Genomic DNA, 24,419 nt, shown 5'->3' on the forward strand with positions numbered 1-24,419 from the left:
TAAAATCATTTCATAAAATAAGACAAAGTTATAACTAATAACAACCTTAACTAATGCTCCTTTACCTACTCTCAGAAATAGCAATGAACAAGCTTGGGACATATTTTGGGACTGGATACACATACATATGCTTGTCTCCTTTTGTGAGTATTCAGCTGGGTTTTGCTCTTTTACAGAGTGTGAGCACTTGATCCGTCATATGTTAGTGTTGGACCCAAGCAAACGCTTGTCCATGGATCAAATTTGCAAGCACAAATGGATGAAACTTGGGGAGTCTGATCCAGAGTTTGACCGGGTAAGTGGTTCATTCATAGTTCTAATTTCAGAGTTTCTTCTTTTGATGAGTCAAAGACAAGAAAGGTTGTTTGGGTTTTTTTTAATTGTAAGATTTGGGTTATGTAATGCTTTCCATTCAGATGGATATTGTTAGTTGTCAACTGAAAGTCTCCAGAAATGTGCACATATCCAGGCTGTGAAGTCATGATGATTGTTTCATTTATTTGTATCTTATTTATTGAAATGCAGTTCTAGATTCTAGTTACAAAATAAACTGACAGCTCCCTTCTTGCTATCGTGAGCCCCAAAGACACAACTAAACAGACCATGGTCATCCTCTTGGTCCAGCATTTCTCTAATGCCCCCCCCCAAGCTCTCCCCTTCCCCCCATGCCCAATCTGACACTTCTTAATTAATACCACCACCACCACCCCCTCGCCCCGCTTTGTACTTAAATAAAAATAAACCCCCAGTTAGTCCAGGCCCAGCATGTTCTCACCCTTCTCTCCTGTCCAGTCTGATGTCGCTTTACCTTCCGTCAAGCTGAAAAAACTGCTGGCCTCGGCAGTAATTCAGCGACATTGTCCATGGTTCCCCCTCCTGTTTTCCACGTCTACCTGGTCTTTCTCCAATGACGCAACTTTCTGTTTCCGCCCGGATGGACTGCGGCAGATGGAAAGCAGGAAGGGGAGCCGAGGGCAACATCGCTGAATCACTGCCGAGGCTAGCAGATTTTTCAGCTTGACAGAAGGTAAAGCGATATCAGACAGGAGAGAAGGGTGAGAACATTGGCCATGGGGACCACCCAGAGCCTTGGGGCTGGACCATGACTCCAAGGCCGGGAACACCCCCTTTGTGGCTTTCACCCAGGGCGGTCCAGCCCTCGTCCTGCTGTTGGTACGCCACTGTGGACAGCAAGTGCAATTTAGCTGAGTGCAGCAAATGTCTTGGAGCGTTGGGACATAAGGCACCGAGTTGTGTCTTAAAATAACATGGAGCACCTCATTCAAAGCTTTAAACACCAGGCAATGGAACTTCAACTATATGCAAAATGTAACAGGGCACCAGTGAGAGGAATACTGCATCACTCTCATCCAAGATCCTGATCTGCATTGTGTCAGGAGACCTGCAGCTGATTTTTGAAAATCTGGAAGGACCACAGCACATATTGTATTACTTCATTTTTCTTACTCCTTTCCTTCCATTCTTTTTGTCTGCCACTCTTTCACATCATCCTTCATGCATATAATGCCTCCTTTTCCATTTTTAATTCTTGTCTCTGCCATCTCTTTCCCTTCTCTGGCCTCCATCCCCTACCTTTTAAGCCTGCCTTACTCCTTCTCCCCAACATCTGCTCACTATTTCATCCCCTTTCCCTAAAATCTCCTCCCCCTTTCCCTATATCTCCCCTGTTTCTTACCCCTTCCCTCAACTACTGTACCCTTATCTTCCACAACATTTTCCCCCTACCACTTCACCCCAGCATTTGAAACTTGCCTCTTGTTCCTCGTTTTCCCTACAAACAACCCCTGTTGGGCTGGCAATAAGAGAAATGCTTAAACACATGTCATCTCCTGCTGTTGTGAAGCCAGTTTAATGGTAAGAACTACAAAATCTTATGGCTTTTGCCACAAAATTGGCTCCAGGACAGCAGGAGATGATGTATGTCTAAGCTTGGTGTTTCTCCTGTTGACATTGCAACTTGGATTTGAGTTCAGCACTTTGGAAATCCAGAAGTGGCAAGCAGAACTGGTATTACAGTGATGCTGCAAGGAAATTAAAGGGAAAAAAAAAAAAAAAAAAGCTGTATGGTGATTTAAAAACAAGTGTATGGACATACAGTTGCAGTTAAGAAGAAGGAACTTATCATTTTCATTACTATGGATTCTTGTTGGTTACCTCCCAGGAGACGCATCCTGTTGAGAAGGAAACTATGCCACTTTGAGTTTGGGACAGTCATTTATTAATAAACAGTTGGTCAAACATAGAGTTTCTCTCTACCTTTTTTTACTTTACAGTTAATCACAGAATGTCAACATCTGAAGATTGAGAGGCAGCTGGAGCCATTGAATGAGCAGGTGCTGTTAGCTATGGTGGAGATAGGGCTGGACAAAGAACGAACACTACAGGTAATCAGATTCTAGCAACACATGCTCTATTCCCAGCAACGGGAACAGGGATTCTCCAGAGATAAACATGTACATAATCCCTTCTATAAGAGGAAGGATACGTTAAGAATGTTAGCAGGAGAACTTAAGAAATGTCTTACTACTACTATTTATTATTTCTATAGCTCTACCAGGTGCATGCATCATCTTGTCTTCACTCTTCTTTCTAGCCAGCATCTGTCCGCTCTGTCTTCCATACAGCATCAGCCCCTTCCATCCACTGTCTGCCCTCTCCCCGTTCCATATGGCATCTTCCCTCTTTTTATGCTCCTTCAAGAAACTGTCTATCCTGTGCCCCTTCTCTTCTCCTTTGTACATGATTGATTTCAGCTCTGCCACCTCTCCATTTTTCTCTCTCAACATCCCGTCCCCTAAGTTCTGGCAACTCTCTCTTCTCCTTTCTTTCCTTCACACCCTTCCTTCTTTAATGTTGCACATTAAACATGCAAGAGACAGTCCCTGCTCGAAAGAGCTTACAATCTAATTATGTCAGTCACACAGTGCAAAAAAGGATGACTAAACACACTGCACAGGTAGAGACTTACAAGGATAATGATGAGGTGGATAACATAGGGGACTCTAGAGGGAATAACAAACAGATATGGATGGGTTGGTTGGGTTAGGACTTAAATGCAGCTTCAAAAAAGTGAGCCTTCAACCTGGATGTGAATACCGCTAGAGACTGGGTGAGACCAATGGTGCACCGAGCTCAGCATCTTGTTTCCAACAGGGCTAATGAAAGAAGTACCCAACAGATCCTAATAGGCAGATCTATTCCCCGATATTGACAGCCAGCTTCTGGTAGTAAGAAGTGTTCATTCAGTCTTCCTGGCTAACAGTTGTTAATGGATCTGTATTCCAAAAACATATCTGAACTTTTACTTTAAATCCAGCTATTTTACTGGCCTTAGCAATGTTCTCTTGCAGCCGCTTTTACAGCTTAATTGTGTGATGGCTAAGAAAATATATTTATTTTAAACCAAGTATTTAATTGAGTTTTCCCCTCATCCTGCTGCTGTCTAAAGGGATATATGCTCCTTCTTTACTGATCTGCTCCATACCACTCATTAAAAAAAAAAAAAAAAAAAAAAAAGTCTATCTTATCTGTGTTCTCTATGCTGAAAATCCTTAATTTAGAGAGCATTTTCTGTAATGGGGTGACCAGAACTTCATATGATTTTTGAGACATGTCTGTGCCATAGGGCTATACAGATACATTATAATAGGAATATAGAATAAAGCCAAGACTTTCTCAGTAATTCATAATATTCCATTTGTTCTTTTTGACTGCTGCTGTACACTGAGCCAAGTGTTTCAATATATTGGCCTTTTCCAGAGTGGTAACATCTAATGTGAAATTCAGCATTTAGCACATAGTTAGCGTAAGTTCTTATAATAGGAAGTCTTAGTAGAAAGTTGTCATTCTCTCTGGAACCTTGATATAGCTTGGCACTGGGTATCACAGTCTACTTCATTAAATAGGAGAATAACTAGTTGTTCTGAAACCTTTATGTATTAATGCTGCTTTCATTCTGCAGATATCATGGAGGAATGTTTCCATTATACACTAACTCTTTCTTACTGCTCTTCTAGTCACTAAGGACAGATGCCTATGATCACTACAGTGCAATTTACAGCCTGCTGTGTGATCGGCTGAAGCGGCACAAGAACCTGCGCATCGCAACCCCTCCTAGTGTACCACGGACGATGTCATTCCCTTCACCAGCCAATGTCCAGGTGGGCAGCTTTATACAGAACTTGCAGCCTTCAAAAAGAGTCTCCTGTCCCTTGCAGTTTAAAACCCCTATGAGCTGAATTGTTTTAGGTTATAGCCTTTATTAATGAAAACAGTAGCAGCTCTGACTTTTAGCAGTTATAAAGCACATAAATTTACTATTGATGAAAAGAAATAGTTTAAATGTAGCCCAGGTAAAATACATTTCAGAATTGCAAACTGACAAAGATATGGGCTTCAACATACAAAGTAAGCATGTGTTTCTTTTTGTTAGCTAAAATGGTACCCTGGAAATGGGAAAAGCCATATTTCTACTTGACAGCCTATTGTCTGTTAAGAGTTCCCTATTCATCATCATGTACTTTAGTTTCATTTGTTTGCTTGACCACTTTCCAAACTAAAAACCCAGGCAGTTTGCAGAATAAATTACAATAAATGTAACCATCAAAAACACATCAGATTGTAACAATATAAGGGGCGAGATCCTGCAGAAATGTACTTTTCCTCCTGGACTAACCTAAAAACCTCATATTTCATGCTGCTTTATTCGCTGTCTTTCAAAAATATATAGAACCCAATATAGAAAGAATGAACAGTTGTCAATATCAAAAAAATTATTCTTTCAGTAATGAATAACCCACTGGGAGATCATACAATTCTCATTATGTTTAAAATATAACCAAAATAAAGTTTATAAAATATGTGATATTTGGTCCTCAATATTCAAAACTCACGGCGGAAGAATTCCTGTTACCAGAATTGGAAGCTCATAATAACCCAGCAGGGTACATTAAGCGTGATACATCCTTGGACCTTGTGCTAAGTGTGTGTGTGAAATCAACACAAATGTGAAAACTCAAAATTAAACAGTCATCTCTGAAGGGAAATTCTTTGCAAAATTATCAAAAAGAGGTTCATCCCCCTAGTAGAAAACCCCTATAGTGTTAGGGTAAAGTCATCTATAAATTGTGTAATAACAAAATTGTACTTATCTCCAATGGAATTATGAGTTTGCATAATATGTTTGCCCATCAGGTAGGAGCAATGCTGAGATCGCCCCACAACCTCAGGGTGCTGAGGTAGCAACTCTACCACAAAGCCACTCCTCGCCTCACCTCAGTTTGTCTTGTCCTATTTGATAAGTCAGTAATGTGCCTCAGTCCTGTGGCTGCATTTTTTTGTAGTGATTGTTCTGGTATAGTCAGAATTTGTGTGTTCTCCCTTGCAGGTAGAGCCTGCAAATAACACCATCAGCATGAATGTGCCACAAGTGCAACTAATCAATCCTGAAAACCAGATTGTGGAGGCAAGTTAAAGTTATGATAAGCTTCTTATCCTCTTTGTTCACCAGCTACTCTTTTTATGTACTGTGACTATTTCATAAGTATATGCAAGAAAACAGAATTGTTTACCTATGAGGGTTCTCCATTAGCAGCAAGAGAATGAAACCACAGCCTTGAAGTGATATCTTCCCATGTTATTCCTTGCTGGAATGATTTGCTTTCCAAAAGCTCAGGAGTGCTCCGTTGGCCCTCCTGAGTATTTGTGAGAGTTCCCACATCCCCAGCTATCCCTCTCTCTTCATACTATCTTAGTATGTAAATTCATAGGGAAGAAGAATGGGATGAGGTGGCCCCATTTTTCTGCAGTCCACAGAGAGGAAAGAAATTAAATTTCTCTGTGGACAAGCTGGAGCCATTCCAAAGCTGAGGGTCACCAGCTCTTGTTCTATGGTGACCCGATATTGGGTGGAGGTTACTGTTTATAAAGGTTGTATAGTGCTGACTGTTCATGGCCTAAAACACTGTCTCATCAAGAAGACTCGCAAAACTGTTAATGGAAGATCATGTAGCTGCTTTGCATATGTTCTCCATTGATGTGGATCTGAGATAAGCTACAATTACATACTTATGGGGGAAGTAATCAACATGGACTACAATTAAGACACATTATTTTACTGTTAACCCCTGTTGTTAGATGTTAGGTCTCATTGCATAAAATGGGGCCTGTGCAAAAATAGCACAAGTTAGAATTAGAATAATGCATCTTAATGGTAGCCCATGTTGATAACGATGTCCTTTAGTGTTTAAAAGACCTTTTATAAAGCTAGAAAGCAAGAGATGGACAGAGATGGGCTTTCCTTCCATAAAGACGTATTCAGCTATAGCTGCTAGTGGAGGCACACAGGTGTGGTCTGTAAGACTGAGTTTTAAAGATCAAGTAATGCAGAGATTGGCTATCTTGTAGGGTTGTAAGTTGCACACATCAGGTAATGAAGTATATTCGCTTCATACTATTGGACTTCTTGGTTGATTGTTTTCTTGAGGCCAGAAGGATTTCTAAGACTACGTACGAGACTGGCAAGGACAATATCATTTGACTTTCATAATCTAAGCTGTCATAGAGGGAGATTTGAGACTTAGTTGGAGCAGAAAGACATTCTGTTGTGTGAATAGTGTTGGGCGAGTTCCCAGAAGGAAGGATTGGTGTTAGGCCAGCTTCACTGGCTATGGAAACAGGATATTCTAGACATCCTTTGAAAGATATGGGAATAGTGGAAAAGCATAATGGATGCTAAAAGTTAAGAGTGGAGGCATTGTGGAAAAGCCTGTATTTATCGGGGGTCCTGGAACAGAAAAGAGAAGACTTGTGACTTTCTTCAGCGACAAAACAGGTCAGCTAAGAGAACCCCATCTCTTGAAAAGGAATTGTACCACCTAGTTGTCAAGAGCTCATTTGTGTGAATTTATCTACCAGCTGAGTTTATTTGCTGGGCTGATTGTGATCTCCCAGAAAGTATACTGCTTGTATAGAAAACAAATTAAATAAATAAATATCATTCCCATGGAGTTAGGGAACTAGAACCTCCTTGTTTATTTATATAAAACATGACCACCTGATTGAATCTGAATTATTTTACCTTCAGCCACTTGCAAAAGGTTTCAAGTCAATGGGTGTCCTTCAGTTCTAAAAAGTTGATATGAAGGTCCTCCTCGCATCCTTAGCAGACACATTGAGAGACATACTTTAAGTGGAAAAGTACATGCCCACTTAGGGATTTTAATTCTTTATATGAGTAACTGACCTTTTTATAAAATGCAAAAGTATGAATTTTGAATTGATGGCAAATATTTTGCCAGTGGGCTTGCACAGAGGTAGAGTTTTGGTGGAGAGCGAAGTATCCATGTAGATTATAAAATATTATAATTTACACAATAAAAAAGCTGGTGTAAATATCTGCACCTACCACTTACACGAGTATTTTATAAAGACAGATAGGCCCTTATCTTTATAAATTTCTCTTCACATAGGTGTCTTAAATGGCACTTATAAAATTACCCACCTTGCATGCAGAGATGAAAGTTGTGTGCTCTTCAGCCTGTGGTGGAAGCTTCCATAGTCAGCGAACAACAAAGGAAAGAAGTCCAACAAAATCTGCAGTGAAAGGAGAGCAATCCAAAAACAAAAGAGAACTGCAGACCAATGTACAAAGATGCAGGCTAAATTTATTTAAACCAAGATCATGAATGCGGTTAATGTTACAACTTTGTACCATATCAAGGGACCCGACAAGGTCCGTGTTTCGGTAAACACGCCTTCATCAGGGGTCTCAGGTGAATAAGGTTTCAAATAAAACCACAAAACAAACACTTAGCCTGATAGGATAGCATTCATCAGGGGTCTCAAGTGAATAAGGTTTCAAATAAAACCACAAAACAAACACTTAGCCTGATAGGATAGCATTCATTTAGCCTGCATCTTTGTACATTGGTCTGCAGCTTCCATAGTCAGGACAATACTCGTTATGATGGGAAAGAGGTTGAAAAGTGCAGCTGACTCTGAGATTGGAGGGATAGCATCACCACTAGAGAGAGTGTATTGCATTGGTCTGGTAATTAAAATCTTCATGGACAAAGTTGATTTGATTGGAATTTCAAATACCTTTCCAGTGGATATATTTTTGCAGTCGTATTAGGCAAGGTGCACTGCAGCTGCCCATATGACCAAGTATCTGAAGAAGGATGTGTGCTGGTGCTACACATTTTTTGCTAGATTATGACACAGTGAAACTAGAGTAAAGCGCTAGCTTTTAGGAAGAAAAGCCTTCATTATCTCAGTCTGGAGGCAGAATCCTATCAAATGTACATCCTGGGAAGGGTTCAGTGTGGATTTTTTCAAGATTGATCAGGAAGGGTCAAAATGCATTCTCCAGTAATCTGATGAACATAAGTATGTTGCCTAAGTAAGGGGAAACATACATGCCTTATTTCCTGAGTTGCACCATGACTGGGGCAAAACACTTGAAGACCCTGAGTGCTAAAGAAAGAAAAAAAAATTACCTTTTACTCATTGAGGTCAATTATATAAAGCTCGCCCAAATTTGGGGTTTAATATGCAGGATGTTGAGCATGAATTCTCTAATGGCATCTGGGCACCATTACAGCATTTGTGCACCAGAGTTTAGGTACTTTAAAAGGCTGATGTAAATGTTGCACTTTAGCACATAACATAGTATTCTATACTCTGCCCCATATGTATACCTCCCTTACAGTTGTGTGCTGTGCAGGTTGTATGCTAAGCTTGTAAACTACTGCTTAGCACCCAATTGGCACTTACGTATGTGAATATTATACTTATACACATAGGTGATAGTATTTTATAATCTTAGTGTGCAAATGATATCCCCTCTCCCCTAACAGTACAATCTTAGGCCCAGATTCACTAAAGATAGTGACTCAATCGCTGTTGGCCGATTCTCTGGCCGATTTTCAAACAGCGATTGATTCACTATCAAGTTTGCATGCAAATGATTTGCACGCAAACTCACTGACTCAGTCGCTCGGTGAGCGATTGAGTTGGGGAAGAGTCCTGACAGTATTGACAGGAGAAGCAGCCTCCTGTCATTGCTGTCAAGGCTTCTGCTTTTTTTTTAATGAGACAGATGTTTGCGCGACTTAAACGTGCACCATCTGTCCCATTAAAAAAAAGCTGACATGTGATGCATGGGGCGGGGCCTAGTGCCCTGTTTGGCTCAGACGCCTCATGTTCCTCCCTTGTTTTGGCCAATCGGGGATTTCCTTAGGTTCCTTTCTAAGGAAGTTCCTGATTGGCTCAGATGCCTCAGGCCCTTCCCAAGGCCCAGTGGCATAGCAGGCTGGGCGGAGGAGCAGGAGGTGTTTGCGGTTCCTCCTGCTCCCAACGCAAGGTGTGGACATCAGAGAGGGGAGGGGGCATTGCGGTGGCAAGTAGGAGTGGGCATACCTCCTGCCATTTCAGCACATGGGAGGGGGGTTCAGGTGAGGCTGGGGCCAGTGGCAGAAGGCAGTGGGCATCTCTCCTGCCATATTTAAGTTAGGCGTGGGGGGGGAGCGTCCGGTGGCAGGAGGGAGTGGGTATCCCCCCTGCTGGGTTTTTGGGGAAGTGGGTGGGCTGGCGGGAGACATGGCAGGAGGGAGTTGGGTATCTCTCCTGCCATTTATGGGTCGCCGAGTGTCAGGGGGGTGCACGATTATCGGGTGTCATGGGGGAGAGCCATTGTGAGCGGTGGGAGATTTTTTACATTTTTTAAATGGGGCAGATATTTTGCATATGTAATACATGCAAAATATCTGTGCCATGGGAAAAAAAAAGAAAAAAAAACAGGCAGACCTATCAGTAGTACAGCAGTCGGGTTTTAGGATCGTAAAACCCGATGCAAAATAGCCAAGCATATGTTAGTGAATCAATCGCTTGGCTATTTTGCATGGGGTTTTAAAAATTTGCATGGCCGGATCGGAAAATGGGCGATCAAGGGGAAAAACACGCGGTGGGCCATTTTGTGAATTGGGTCGTGAAAACTGGTTTAGCGACGATCGCTGACTTTAGTGAATCGGGGCCTTAGTGGCTAAATTTATAGTGCTTGCTCCTGAAAGTAAAGCAGAGTAATTTTCAGTGTTTTGCATGAGTTGGAATCTGAATATACGAATCTTTCAAATGCAGCAATGCTAGCCATTTTCCTCAATGGTGGAATTGGTGCCCAGGGAATGCATCTTGAACCTTATGATTTAAATCTATGAGGTCCATAGTTCGCTGTTGGGGGATGAGAAAAATCTGGAGTAACAACCTTTTATCCTGTGGTGGAACTTGCTTTATCACTTGTGCTTGAACTAAGTAGATCTCTACTTTGCATTGGGACTTTGTAACTGAGAATATCTGGAAACAAGTGCCAGTGGGCAGTTCAGCAGAGATGGCTTTCGGAAGTTTAGCATATAGACATGGGTTATGATATTCAATATCCAGTGGTCTGTTTTGTCAGCTTCCCAAGCTCCTGTGAAATACTGAAGCTGTCCTCCACTGGCAAGGCATCAAAAACAAGGACAAGTTTTTGTTTGCAGGAGTTGAAGCTTTTCCTGTCTTTCTGCCATTGCCTTAGAGCTTACATCTGTATGGGCTGCCTTTGTGGCAGTGAGTGACTGTAAGGCTGATGCTGCCTATGAAAATAGACTGCCTGAGATACGGAGATGGGTCCTGTCTTCAGTACAACAGGATGTGAGGTCTGTGATAAGTTTTCTGGTCTCCTGGCAGTCTGGAAAGCTCACATTATAGAGCAGTTATCCTCTTCCACCTTATCTTTATTAAATATTTACTTGGTCTTATTCATTTACAAGGGCAACTACAAAATATGCATGATTGTTTGTTCATAATACTGCTTCAATATACAAAGCTAACTAAGCATTTGTACAACTTATGTTTATCCATAACATTGTCACTTGGCTAAATATAACTTCTTGCCACTTTTGTATTGAGCGGTGTGACACGGTGTTTGTCAGGTCTGCTCAGATATGATGTACTGAGGAGTGTGTGAGATGATTGGAAACGCAGGAACTCTTGCTCAGGAGGACCTCTGAGGACACTCTTGATTTTTTTGGAGAGCAAGACATTCTGGCACATGGCAATATGGGATGATGTCACACAAGGATGTGTCTCCATTAACTCCTGCTTGTCCACAGATATAAAGCAATACTTAACATAAACTAATGGAACATTTTTCTGGCAAGTCATTATTTGTTAAATTCCTGTAAGCATCTCTCCTGTTACTTTCCTAACTCCTTAGCGTGACAATGACCAATTATCTAATGTGAAACAGGGACTGAAAGGTTTATGTGCTATGAAGATGCAGCCAACAAGGAAATCATTCATTACTCTTGGACCAATTGTCATGGTTTCTTATGCTGTTTGAAACTGTTAATCCTAACTAAGACCATGTAGGTGAATATAATGATGTTTGACTTTTCCCCCATAGACTGATGGGACAATGAACTTGGACAGTGATGAAGGTGAGGAACCATCACCTGAGGCCCTGGCCCGATACCTCTCCATGAGAAGGCACACGGTTGGCGTACCTGATCCACAGTTAGTATGCTACAAATACCTCATGTGATCCAGGTTTTTTGATTTATGGTTCCAGATATTACCAGAATTCATGGTTCAGGATAGGAAGACGTCTCCTGGGAAGGGAAGGTGTAAGCAAGTTTTTTTCCCCAGTAGTAGTTCAAGCAAGTTGGCATTCAAATATAGTAAGTATTCCCTGTCCATGGAACACTTAAAATGTGAGTCTGTATCTGAAACAATGTAGAGCAGCGCAGAGCATTCAGTGTGCTGGCCTGTGCTAAAAACCGCTATCGTGGTTTTGTAAAAGGGGGGGGGGGGGTTAGGATCTTGGTACTGATTTTCAGTATTAGACTCTTATCTAGACAAACGAATGGCAGTTTTAAATTTATAAACATAACTTTCAAGCTCCTGAATTAAGATGAATTTTGGCTGAAAATAGGACACCTAATTTAGGAGAATATATATACAGTGGAACCTTGGTTTACGAGCATAATTTGTTCCAGAAGCATGCTCGTAAATCAAGTTACTCGTATATCAAAGCGAGTTTCCCCATAGGAATGAATGGAAACTTGCTTTGAATCGTTCCACCAACCCCCCCCCACCCGAGGCTACCGGCGCTGCTCCATCATCCCCTCCCCCCCCCCGCTCTAACCAGCATCGCACCCCTCGAACTGGCATCGCATTGCCCCCCCCCTGCGAGAACCGCATCATGCCCCCGTACTGAAAGCGGCATCTGCCCGCCCTTCCTCTCAAACACGCTCCTTACCCCTTCTTCTGGTTGTGAGAGTGAAAGCAAGCTCTCGCATCTTGCCTGGGCCGGGCCTTGAGCATCTGCGCATGCTCAAGGCCTTCTGGCTCTCGTTCTCTTGAGAGCCAGAAGGCCTTGAGCATGCGCAGATGGTCAAGGCCTGGGGGGGGCGTTCGCGGGGAGGGGGGTTGCGATGCCGGTTTGGGGGGTGCGATGCCGGTTAGAGCGGGGGGGAGGAGGTGCTCGCATATCGGAACATGCTCGTTTTGCAAGGCAAAAGTTTGCTGAGTGTTTTGCTCTTCTTGCAAAACACTCGCAAACCGGGTTACTCGCAAACCGAGGTTCCACTGTATATATATATATGAGTTCAGCTTTTTTTTTTTTTTTTTGCGGTGGGGGGGAGAGGGAGAATATCAGACCCTGAGAGTTAGGACCAAGAATAGAAGAAGCCAAACTGGCAAACATCACATAGGGGATTAATTACATAGCAGATGCAAAGTCCTTATGTGGTACTTAATAGCTCTTTATGTTGACTAATCCTGAATTTTAGTGTCTATGGGCAGTATACCTGTGGGAAATTGGCTTGCAAGTCCCTGAATACAAGGTATTTGCAAACCTGCAGCATTTTCAGGCAGTATGGTTATTGTACCCATAGTAGATGGTGGTAGAAGAATAGTTGACCCATATAGGCCACCTAGTTATTTCAGATTAACTAGGAACACTAACACCAACAGATAAGGAGTGAGGTAAATTAAGAAAGAATAAATGTATCGAGGAAAAGGCCACGCAGGTGGTAGGGAAGAGAGGGTGAGAGTACTGGATAGATTTAAAGTAAAAGAGAGTATAGTATAAATGTGACAGAGCAAATTATTTTTCATATCATGTAAAAAACCGGCAGGATCAGGTAGTGGACATTGTGGGAACCATTAAATGGTGCTGAGTAGTAAAGTTAAGAGTTTGAGGAGGAGAATAAGGAGTAATTAAAGAGGAGACAAGTGAGAAAGCATAAGATAATGTTGGTGATTTTATATTAAGATAATGTTGGTGATTTTATATTAAGATAATGTTGGTGATTTTATATTAAAGAAAATAAACAAAAAACACGCAAGTGTAATTACTGTAACTTCTTAAAAGTCCTCTTGAAACTCCATATTCCTTATATTTTAATCAGTGGATAGATTGTGCTCAGATACATGGAGGATAATCTATCCACTGATTGAAGTATAATGAATATGGAGTTTCAAGAGGACTTTTAAGAAGTTACAGCAATTACAGTAGCGTGTTTTTTGTTTATTTTCTTGAATTTTTTCACGCTGTTTGATTTTTGAAGTTATTTTCCTCCTGTGTAGTTTTGACATAGTCGGTGATTTTATATTGGCAGAGACAAAAGAAAAAGACCCACAATTCCACAGGAAATGGAAAAACCAAAAGCAAAAGAAACTGTGGAGATGTTCTGGATGCAGGCTTTATTCAATCAATTTTTTAAAATCCACATATGCATAAAAATGATGAAGAGGACCCAATATGGTCCTAAGTTATGCTATAAGAGCAAAGATAGCAAATGTGAATGCGGAAGAATCAGCATAAAACCTTGAATTTCTTGTAAAAGTTGCAAGCGGTGGAACCAATTCACAGCGTCGCTCTGCCACTGACCCGGCATATTCTCTCCAAGGGCCGCAGTGGAGAGAAGATAGAAACATAATAATAATAATAATTTTATTCTTATATACCGCCATACCCAGCAGGTTCTAGGCGGTTTACATCAGTTAATTAAGATCCGTGATGACCTGCAGATTTACAACATTTTATCAGAAATGCAAGCAGCATTGGTTTTTTATTTTACATAGAGCTTTATGGACCCCTACATGTTTACATAGAATTGATAGCTCTAAGTCTAATAGATGCTGGCATTGTCATCTAGAAGCGGGGACATTAGATCATCTTTTATTTTATTGTCCATTCATATTAATATTTTGGAAATCAATTTGGCCTCAAATTAATAGGATGTTAGAAAATCCGGTAGCCTTGACATATGATACGATTTTGTTTGGTACTGCAATGAGAGCTCGGAGTCAAATTTCGTCAAATAACAATAAACTTTTATTTATATTGACTGGAGTAGCAGTACAACAAATTACACATAACTGGAAAAATTGTGACAGATTAAACTATAACTTTTGGTGGAACTCAGTTTGCCATATATATAAGATGGAGCTTACATTTGCAACACAAAAAGGATATATAGATAAATTCAAGAGGATTTGGGGACCATTAACAGATTTTTGTAGTGATTGATTTAATTTTTTCCCATAATAAGATAATGGTTAAAGGAGGGAGGGTGGGAGGGGGTAAGGTTTTTATTCTTTTTATCATAAATTATAAATAATTTATTATAATAGATGTTATTTTATGTGAAACTAACAAAATGAAGGGAGGGAAGGGGATTAATAATTAAAAATAATTGATAAAATCATTAAATTTTACATGATGTGTAAAATCATAATAAGGATAATATAAGATATGTTTTATATAAAGTATATTATAGAGATATCAAGTGTATTGTTAAGATAATTGTATGGAAATTTATGACACTTGTTGTTATATGAAAAAATCAATAAAAACGTTAAAACAAAAAAAAAAAAGAAAAGAAATGCAAGCAGCAATGAGGGAGAGGATAGAAGGTAAGGTAGAGAAAAAAATGATGGCAAATAAAGGCCAAATGGCCCATCTGGTCTGCCCATCTGCAGTAACCATTATCTCTTTCTCTCTCTGAGAGATCCCACGTGCCTATCCCAGGCCCTCTTGAATTCAGCATCCACATTTGCCTCCTATAGCGTAACTTAGGACCCCTAAGGAAGGCAAGTTTGTCGAAACACGGACCATGTTGTCTCCTCTGCATAATTTTTATGCATATGTGGATTTTTAAAAATTGAATAAAGTCTGCATGAAGGACAACATCTCCACAGTTTCTTTTGCTTTTGGTGATTTTATGTTGACTATGAAATTGGATTTGTGGCCACCGAGAGGTTAAAGAAAGAGGAACAGCAGGTGAACCGTAGGGTGTGAAAAGGAGAGCAGGAAGTGCCACTGAAGGTGGGTATAAGATGGGAGCAATAGTATGATAACTGAAGATAGAGCTGATGAAAGCATTCACCAGAGTAAACCTGAACTGGACAGAGCTAGGAGGTGGCACAGATTAAGCTGTTGTTCAGTTACAAAGTTTCTATAAGCAACACCTTCCCTTGCATGTCTATAATGTTTTGGTAAATATAGAAAGAAAGCCTCTTTTGTGATTTGAGCTTTGCGCAGTGCTTCTTTAGCTTGCTTAGCATGGATGGAAAATTCTGCATCTGGAGTGCTTTCTAATGATGACCCTTGACTATACAGCACGGAGGTCGCAGATGACCTGCAGAAATTACTGCCTGGCTTCCCTCGAGTGACCCAACAAGCTCCATTCTTGCAAGTGGCTCCCAACATGAATGTAATCCACAACTTGCTGCCGATGCCAAACGTCCCTCCCAGTGGCCAGCTGGAGTACAAGGTACCCCTTTCTATAACCATTTCTTCCAGTCAAGGCCTAGAAGTAGTTGAGGCACTGGCTACCAATTAAAATCACAAACCACTGAAGCAGATGAGCTGCAAAAATTGTTCTTGGCCACTGTTTCTCTTCTCTGCTTTATTATGGTTTGTCTGTAAGCGGTGCAGAATATTTGTGAGACACTGAGCAGTAGTGTTTGAAAATGCAAGAGTAGAGGTAAATAAGAGGATCAGAATCCACTGATGGCACTTTGTAACCCAGCAGCACCTGCTGGGTTCCTTGTTGGCAAACGGTGTTGATTGTACAGGGCAGAAAAACATACACATTTACAGTTAGGGTGGTGCAAGGGGATAGACTAAGAAATAACCTCAGAAAATACCTTTTCATGGAAAGGGTAGTGAATGCTTGATTGGCCTTCTGGTGGAGGTGGTGGAAATGAAAAATGTATCTGAATTCAAGAAAGCTTGGGATAAGTACATTGGATCTCTGAGGGAGAGGAAGGGATAGTAGATGGTATGGATAGGCCATATGGTTTTTATCTGACTTCATTTTTTTTCAGGTTTTCTCTGTTTCTATCAAGTAGTCTCTATTTTCACACTTGTGTTCTTTTGGGGATGGGCGATGCAGCTTGCTTTTTTTGTTTTTCTTCCCTGTCCAGGGATCATACCAGTCCCTCTTCCACTATCCTGACTTTGAAGAACTGTTGTGTTTTCATAGTAATTGCATGACTTCATTTATGCTTATTCTCTCTCTGTACGCCTGCAGGAGCAGTCCTTATTACAGCCACCAACCTTGCAGCTCCTGAATGGAATGGGTCCTCTAGGCAGGCGAGCATCAGATGGTGGTGCCAACATTCAGCTTCACACACAGCAGCTACTGAAGCGACCTCGGGGACCCTCTCCACTTGTCACCATGACACCAGTGAGTAGAAAGAAGGATCATATATATTTAGTTAGTTAGTTTTATATCCCATCCTCCCAGAAAGCTCAGAACAAGTTACAAGTTAGCATACATAGCATTAAACATTCTGGAGGAGATCAAGTTAACACACTGGAGGAGTGACATACTGGGGAGGTAACAATTTAGGGAGATGCAAGTACAGAGACTGATACATACTGGAAGGGTTAACAACATGGGTGCCTGCACAGGCCTCTAGGTTACGGACAATCGGCCTATAGTGAGACTGCTGAAGGGTGAACAGGATTGTTGAGGTTAGTCTTTTATTTGACACTTGGCACTGCATTGTAGGCCAAACAGTGTTTTATGTGGAGGAACCTAGATCTCCCACTGTTTGGCCTGGCAGAGAAGGGTAGTATACGTGGAGGGGCATAATCGAAAGGAACATCTAAGTCCGTTTTCGTCCAAGTCGCAAGTCGTCCAAAGTAAAAATAGCTTAGGACACATTATTTTTTTTTTTTATATATATTATTTTTTATTTTTAAATTTTACAGAAAGTGTACAACATATTAAAATACAATTGATGAATATACAATAACACTTTTATATCTAATACATTATGTTCTAAATATATTTTTTATCCCCTCTCCCTCCCCCCACCCTTCTATTACTTTTCAATTCATACATTACATATTGTATAATATACTATAACATATTATGTAGAAATCATTTTCATTACCCCCCCTCTATGTGTGTCATAATAAAGATATTTAAAAGAAGAAAAGAAGAAGAAAACTCATAGTATTTATTCATTACAATATTTTGTCAATGGCCCCCATATTTTTATAAATTTAATATATGTCCCTCTTTGTATTGCTATTACTCTTTCCATTTTGAATATATGACATATTGTGTTCCACCAAAATGTATAATTTAGGTTATTATAATTTTTCCAATTGTTGGTTATATGTTGAATGGCAACCCCTGTCATGATTAATAAAAGCTTGTTATTTTCTGGTGAAATTTGACTTTTTTTTCTCATCATCATTCCAAATAATATTGTATCATATGATATTGCTATATGATTTTCCATCAATTTATTAATTTGTGGCCAAATTGAATTCCAAAAAGATTTAATATAGGGACAATGATATAGTAAGTGATCTAATGTCCCTGGTTCCAGATTACAGTGCCAGCATTTATTGGACTTAGAACTGTCTAATTTTTGTAAACGTGTAGGGGTCCAAAAAGCTCTATGTAATAAAAAGAACCAAGTTTGTCTCATAGATGCTGACACTGTACATCTCATTCTCCAAGACCAAATTAGTGGCCACTGAGATGCATTAATTTGATGCTTAATCTCAATGCTCCAAATGTCTCTTAGACCATTTTTTGATTTTTTATTCAAATATCCAGATATTAATTTATACCACAATGCGGCTTGATGTCCTAGGAAGTCTGCTTTAAAACATAAGAACTTTAAACTATATTGATCATTCAATGTTTTCCATTCAGGGAACCCATCCTGAATGGCCTGCTTCAATTGCAACCATTTAAAACTTTGTGTTTTACTTAAACCAAATCTATGTTGCAATTGTGAAAATTCCAGCAGTTTACCTTCTGAAATAACATCATCTAAAGATCTAATGCCTGCAATAATCCAGTTCTTCCAAAGGATTTGAGCTCCGCCAATTTTGATCTTGGAGTTTATCCATAAAGATTGATTAGTTGATTTGTATATTGGGATAGGTGTTAATTTACTAATAAATCTCAACGTTTTCCAAGTATCTATTAATATTTTATTTTCTCTGTATCTTCTAGGCATGTTGATACTTGGAAGATGAACTAAATTTAGGGGAAACATAAGGCGCCATTCTAAATACAACCAATCCGGTGCATTATCCATAAGTTCTGGGAGGATCCAATACATACCCTGACGTAGAATATAGGCTTGATGATACCTATAGAAATTTGGAAAATTTACCCCTCCCTCCTTAATTGATTTTTGCAAAGTTACTAAAGCTATTCTAGGTGTTTTACCAAGCCAAAGAAATTTTGTTAAAATGCTATTAAGCTTTTTATAAAAGGACCCCTGAAAAAAAATAGGTATCATACTCATTTGGTAGCAAACTACAGGTAATATCATCATTTTAATAGTTTGAATTCTTCCCCACCAAGAAATATGTAATAGGTTCCATTGCTCACATAACTCCGTAACTTTTTTTAATACATATTTTTCATTCTCTTTTACAGTATCTTCAATTGTATTTTTAACTTGAATGCCAAGATATTTAAATCCTTCTTCTTTCCATATGAATGGAAAAGTGTCAAATAATCCTTTTACACAATGGATATTTAAAGGTATAATTTCAGATTTATTCCAATTAATTTTATAACCTGAAAATTTGCCAAACTTATCAATTAATTCTAATAAAGAAGATAAGGTAGACTCTGGATTTCTCAAATAAAGTAAGATATCATCAGCATAAGCCAAAATTTTATATTCCATATCTGAATATGGAATACCCTGTATCTCCCCTGTTTGCTGTATTGCTAACAATAAGGGTTCTAATACAACATCAAATAACAAAGGAGACAAAGGACAACCTTGTCTAACTCCCCTCTGCAATTGAAAACCATCAGATATCATATTATTAATATTTAATCTTGCCATCGGGAAGCTATACAATGTTTTTACCATTTGTATAAATCCAGAACCTATACCAAACCATTCTAAAGCCTGATACATAAAATTCCATTCTACCCTATCAAAAGCTTTTTCTGCATCCAATGAAACTGTAAAAGCCGGTTCATCCATTTTTTTTGATAAATTTAGCATATGAAACAATAATCTAGAGTTATTAGAGGAATGTCTTTTAGCAACAAAACCCGTTTGATGCATATCTATAATATGTGGGAGAGCTTTGGCTAATCTCAAAGCCAAAATTTTCACCAAAAGTTTATTATCTACATTTATCAAGGATATAGGCCTGTAGTTTGAAACCAAAGTAGGATCTTTATTTGGCTTAGGTAAAACAATTATTATTGATTCAGCCATAGTACCTTTAATATCACCTTTTATAAGTTGTGTCTGATATAAATTTAGTAAATGTGGGGAAAGGACATTTTGAAATGTTTTATAAAATTCTACTGTGTATCCATCACCACCTGGAGCGGATCCAACTCTAAGAGATCTCAATGCTGTTTCTAATTCTTTTAATGATATAGGTTCATCTAAACTCCGTTTTATATGATCAGGGATCTTAGGTCCATTAATAAGATCTAAAAAATTTTTCCATCTTTTTGTCTCTCAAAATAAGGCTCGGAAGAATACAGGTCCTTATAAAATTTTAGAAATTGTTTTAAAATTATTTTTGTTTGATTTGTTATTATGCCATTATCATCTTTTATTCCATTTATATTTGTTCTTCTTTTTTTTGCTTTAAGATAATTTGCCAATAATCTTCCCGCCTTATTAGAATTTCCATAATACATTGTTTGTTTGGAAAACAAATCTCTTCTTATCATTTTTGAAGTTAATTCATTATATTTACCTTTTGCTTTCAAAAGAGTTTGTAAAACTTCATGTTCCCATTTACTTACCAATTTAGCTTCTAATATTTTTATTTTTTTTTCTAATTCTATATATTGTATTTTAATCTGTTTCCTAACATAAGCTGAATATGATATTATATTACCCCTCATAGTTGCTTTAAATGCATCCCATACATTCTCAATAGATGTATCCTCCACTAAATTTATTTGAAAGAATTCGTTAATTTGTGTTTTGAAATTTTCCAAAAATTTGTCATCCACAAGCAATGCATTATCAAATCTCCAAAGAGGTCTACCATTCTCCAATTGATCTAATTGTAATTCTATCCATACTCCCGCATGATCCGAAATAATAATAGGATCTATGGAGGCTTTAATCACCTGTTGCACTTTATTTGTTGAAACAAAAATATAATCTATTCTTGAAAATGATTTATGAACTTGTGAACAGAATGAAAATTCCTGATCATTAAAATGAAGAATACGCCATATATCTTTCAAATCACATGCTTGAGCCAAATTATCTAAACCTAAAGATTTTATATTTTTACCTGGTTTTTTGTCTAATAATGGATCCATTACAGCATTAAAATCTCCAGCCACCACTAAATTAGAAGCAGCCAGTGGTAAGAACATATTCTGTAATTTTTTTAAAAATTCTGATTGATTCGAATTAGGGGCATATATGTTAAACAACGTCAGGGCATTATTTCCCATACTTACATCAATATGTAACCATCTTCCATGTGGATCTGAATTTACAAATTTGAGATTGGCCATACATTTTTTATTTATAAGAATTGCAACCCCTGCTTTTTTACCCTCTGCTGGAGCAAAAAAACATTCTTTCACCCACCCACCCGTTAGTTTCTGAGATTCTTTTATATTAAGATGGGTCTCTTGTAGACAGTAAATATCCGCATTTTGCTTTTTTAAAAATGCTAATACTTTTTTCCTTTTGATTACATGATTCAGGCCATTGACATTGATAGAGTATATTTTAAAAGTCATTATATGTTCTAATACTTATCATTATAATCTTCTTTTCCTCTTCTGTCATAATTAAAATCAAAAAATTATTCTCTATGACACACATATTTACCCCTGAAGTATCTAATCCCTTATTAATCTTTTCTTTAATCATTCTAGTAAATCTCATGTTTTTCCCTCCCTTTCCCACCCTATACAATGACTGCTTAAGGATACACATTGGAATAGCAATCAGAACATTCCTCTTTCCCCTAGGCAACCAATGTTCAATCAATATCCCTTTCTATCTATCTGTATTAATCTTTATTATCTTTAATCATTTTTTATTCTTAACATTTCATTAATGTATCTTTATTTTTTCATAAATTTTTAATTTATATTTTCCCAGTATTATAATTTACATCATAAATCTATATCTTAAACATATATTAAATATGTTATTAATATTTTTAATATATCTTATATTTTTCCTCTTTATATTTTTATTGTCTTTTCTTTAGTTTATGTTTTCTTTTCTTCAGTTTTTCAATGTCTCATATTTTTATAATTTTTCAGAATGTCAACAAAACCAGTCTTGATGTTTTATGTTAAAATGTCATAGGTTCTGATTTTGAGAGAAAGGCTTTTAATTTTTCTGGATCTTCGAAATATAGAGATTTATCTCCAGATGATACTCTCATTTTAGCTGGATAATATAATCCATATTTGTATCCCTTTTCTTTTAGTTGAGGTCTCATGTCTAGTAGTCTCTTTCTTTTATTTGCTGTGTTTTTTGCAAAATCCGGTAGAAACCATATTCTGGATCCTTTGTAGTTTAGATTTTTGTCCTTCTTGGCGGCATTTAATATTTCTAATGCTTGTTGGTATCTAAGCATTTTGAATATTATTGGTCTTGGCCTGCCTTTATTTTCTACATTTTTTACTGGGATCCTATGCGCCCTTTCTATTTCTATTGGTTGTTTTAATTCAATTTGTAGTATTTTTGGGATTAAGTTTTCTAGAAACTGTATAGTATTTTTTCCTTCTAAGTTTTCTTGTATTCCAAAAAGTTTAATATTTTTCCTTCTTCCTCGATTTTCGTAATCTTCTAGTTGATCTTTCAATTTATTCAATTCTAGATTGTCATTTTTGCATCTGTTTATTTCACCTTCTATGACCTCCATTTTATTTTCTAGTATAGTTGTTTTTTTGTTATTTACTTCCAATTGTCTGTGGATGTTTAGAATTTCTTCTTTCATTTCAGACATATTGGACACAGTTTCTTTAAGCATTTGTTTTATTTGTCTTAATTCTTCCATAACTTCTGCTTTACTCAATATATCAGATTCTTCAGTTGGAAGTGGGATCTTACTTGGTGTTACTTGATCTTGTTTTTGTCTTTTTGCTGACATACCAGTTTCATTTTTATTTTGTCTGGTAGTTGCCATGTTGTTATTTTTTATGGAGTTTACTTTGTTCACAGATGTTAAATGACACAAGAACCTCTTTAAGTCACTATTTCAGTAGTTTTGTCTTTAATATCTTGCTATATCAGTTTAGAAAAAAATGGTGAGGAAATTTCAAAAAATTTTTAATTTTCCTTTCTTAAGTTTAGTCTCTTAGGTTTAGATTTGGTATCTTAGGTTTTTAATCCTTTTTCTTCCAGGATTTGGTTCTATCTTTTGAAGTAGAAATTTTTCTTTTTTAGCCTTTTTCCTTTCTTTTTCCCTTTCTTTTTCTCAGTTATCTGTCCCAATCTTGTACTGAGAAAGAACACTCCTCTTTTAGGGTCTGTTATCACTTTAATATTGGCAAGAAGGTTATTTTATAACCACCTTATTTTAAAGATTGACATTTATCAGCTTTTTACTTATATCAGTTTGAAACTCTTTTCCTTTTCTCACTTTCGTCGGGTAAATCAATGTCAGACCATCACAATCTTTAAACAGACTCAAATCTTCTATTACAGTATTCTTAGAGCAACTGTCAGTTATTTGTCTCCAGTTCTATTGTTGTGAAAAAAAAAAAAAAATGTCGGTAATCCTTCTCTCTGGCTCTCCTCCCTCAAGCCCCGTCACAGCCTCAATGGAGGAGGGCAACACTCAATCCAGCAATCTTTCCTTCCTTTAGGTTTCTTTCAGACACGTCGGGTCAAATCTTTCTACAGATTTATTTTACTATCTCCGCCAGTCACTCTCCTCCGATGACACACCGCTACAGCGCTGAGAATAAAATTTCGGTAATCCTTTCTTTTGGCTCTCCTCTCACAAGCCCAATCGCAGCCCTGACCGAGGAGATCAATACTCAATCCAGTAACTTTCTTTTACTTTGGTAATCTTGAAGTAACTGTCATTTATCTGTTCTCAGCGCCTCTCAAATGCTCCGATGTCACGTTGCTTCAGCTTTAAAAAAAAGCCGTTAATCCTTTCTTCTGGCTCTTCTCTCACAAGCCCAATCGCAGCTTTGATAAAGTAAAGCAATTTTCAATTCAGTAATTTTCTTTTACTTTAGTAAACTGACATTTATCTGTTCCCAGCGCCTCGGTACTTAATTAGTGAGAAAAAAAAATGCCGTTAATCCTCTCCCTCAGTTTTCTTCACTCAATCCCCTTTTCAGTATCGTCAAAGGAGGACAACTTTCAATTCAATATTTTTCCTTCTTATGGGTTCCGTTAAATCATATCGGGACACAATCTTCCTCCACAATTTCCCCACCAGCTTTGTCAGTTACTCACTCATTCTCCTTGCCGTTTCAGCGCTGCAATTTAAGTCTCATTAAACCGTCGAGAAAAAAAAAACGGCGCTCTGCCTTTCCGACTCCTATTACCTTAGACTTCACTTTAACTTCAGCAAAAGAGGATTTTATCTTTTATCATTTGTTCCGCTTCTTTAGTAAATATTTTTTTTATGAAATTATCCAGAAGGGAAATTTTTTTTTATATTCTGTTGCCTAGATGATGAGGAGCTTCACGATCACACATCCATTTGTGTTCGCGTTAAGCCACGCCCCCCCCTTAGGACACATTTTCGAAAAATACGTCCAAGTTATTTTCCATTTCAAAAATCGTCTAAGTATACGTCCTGCCGATCTGATCGTCCAAGCTGCTAAATGGTCCATCTTTATACCACATTTTCGTCCAAGTCAAAAACACCTAGAACAAGC

General features: G+C 38.2%; 1 protein-coding gene across 4 annotated transcripts in view; it reads left to right on the forward strand.

Moving 5' to 3' along the window:
- SIK3 (SIK family kinase 3) overlaps positions 1 to 24,419 on the forward strand; it is a 312,583-nt gene that overhangs the window by 232,308 nt on the left and 55,856 nt on the right. For all 4 annotated transcript variants that reach the window (XM_033917543.1, XM_033917544.1, XM_033917545.1 and 1 more), the window contains exons 7-13: positions 177 to 295; positions 2,295 to 2,405; positions 4,038 to 4,181; positions 5,408 to 5,485; positions 11,462 to 11,571; positions 15,686 to 15,839; positions 16,602 to 16,757. In XM_033917543.1, coding sequence (XP_033773434.1) covers positions 177 to 295; positions 2,295 to 2,405; positions 4,038 to 4,181; positions 5,408 to 5,485; positions 11,462 to 11,571; positions 15,686 to 15,839; positions 16,602 to 16,757 — 872 coding nt within the window. The remainder of the gene's footprint in view (positions 1 to 176; positions 296 to 2,294; positions 2,406 to 4,037; positions 4,182 to 5,407; positions 5,486 to 11,461; positions 11,572 to 15,685; positions 15,840 to 16,601; positions 16,758 to 24,419) is intronic.

Source organism: Geotrypetes seraphini, chromosome 13 (assembly GCF_902459505.1).
Source record: "Geotrypetes seraphini chromosome 13, aGeoSer1.1, whole genome shotgun sequence".
NCBI classification, from domain to species: Eukaryota; Metazoa; Chordata; class Amphibia; order Gymnophiona; family Dermophiidae; genus Geotrypetes; species Geotrypetes seraphini.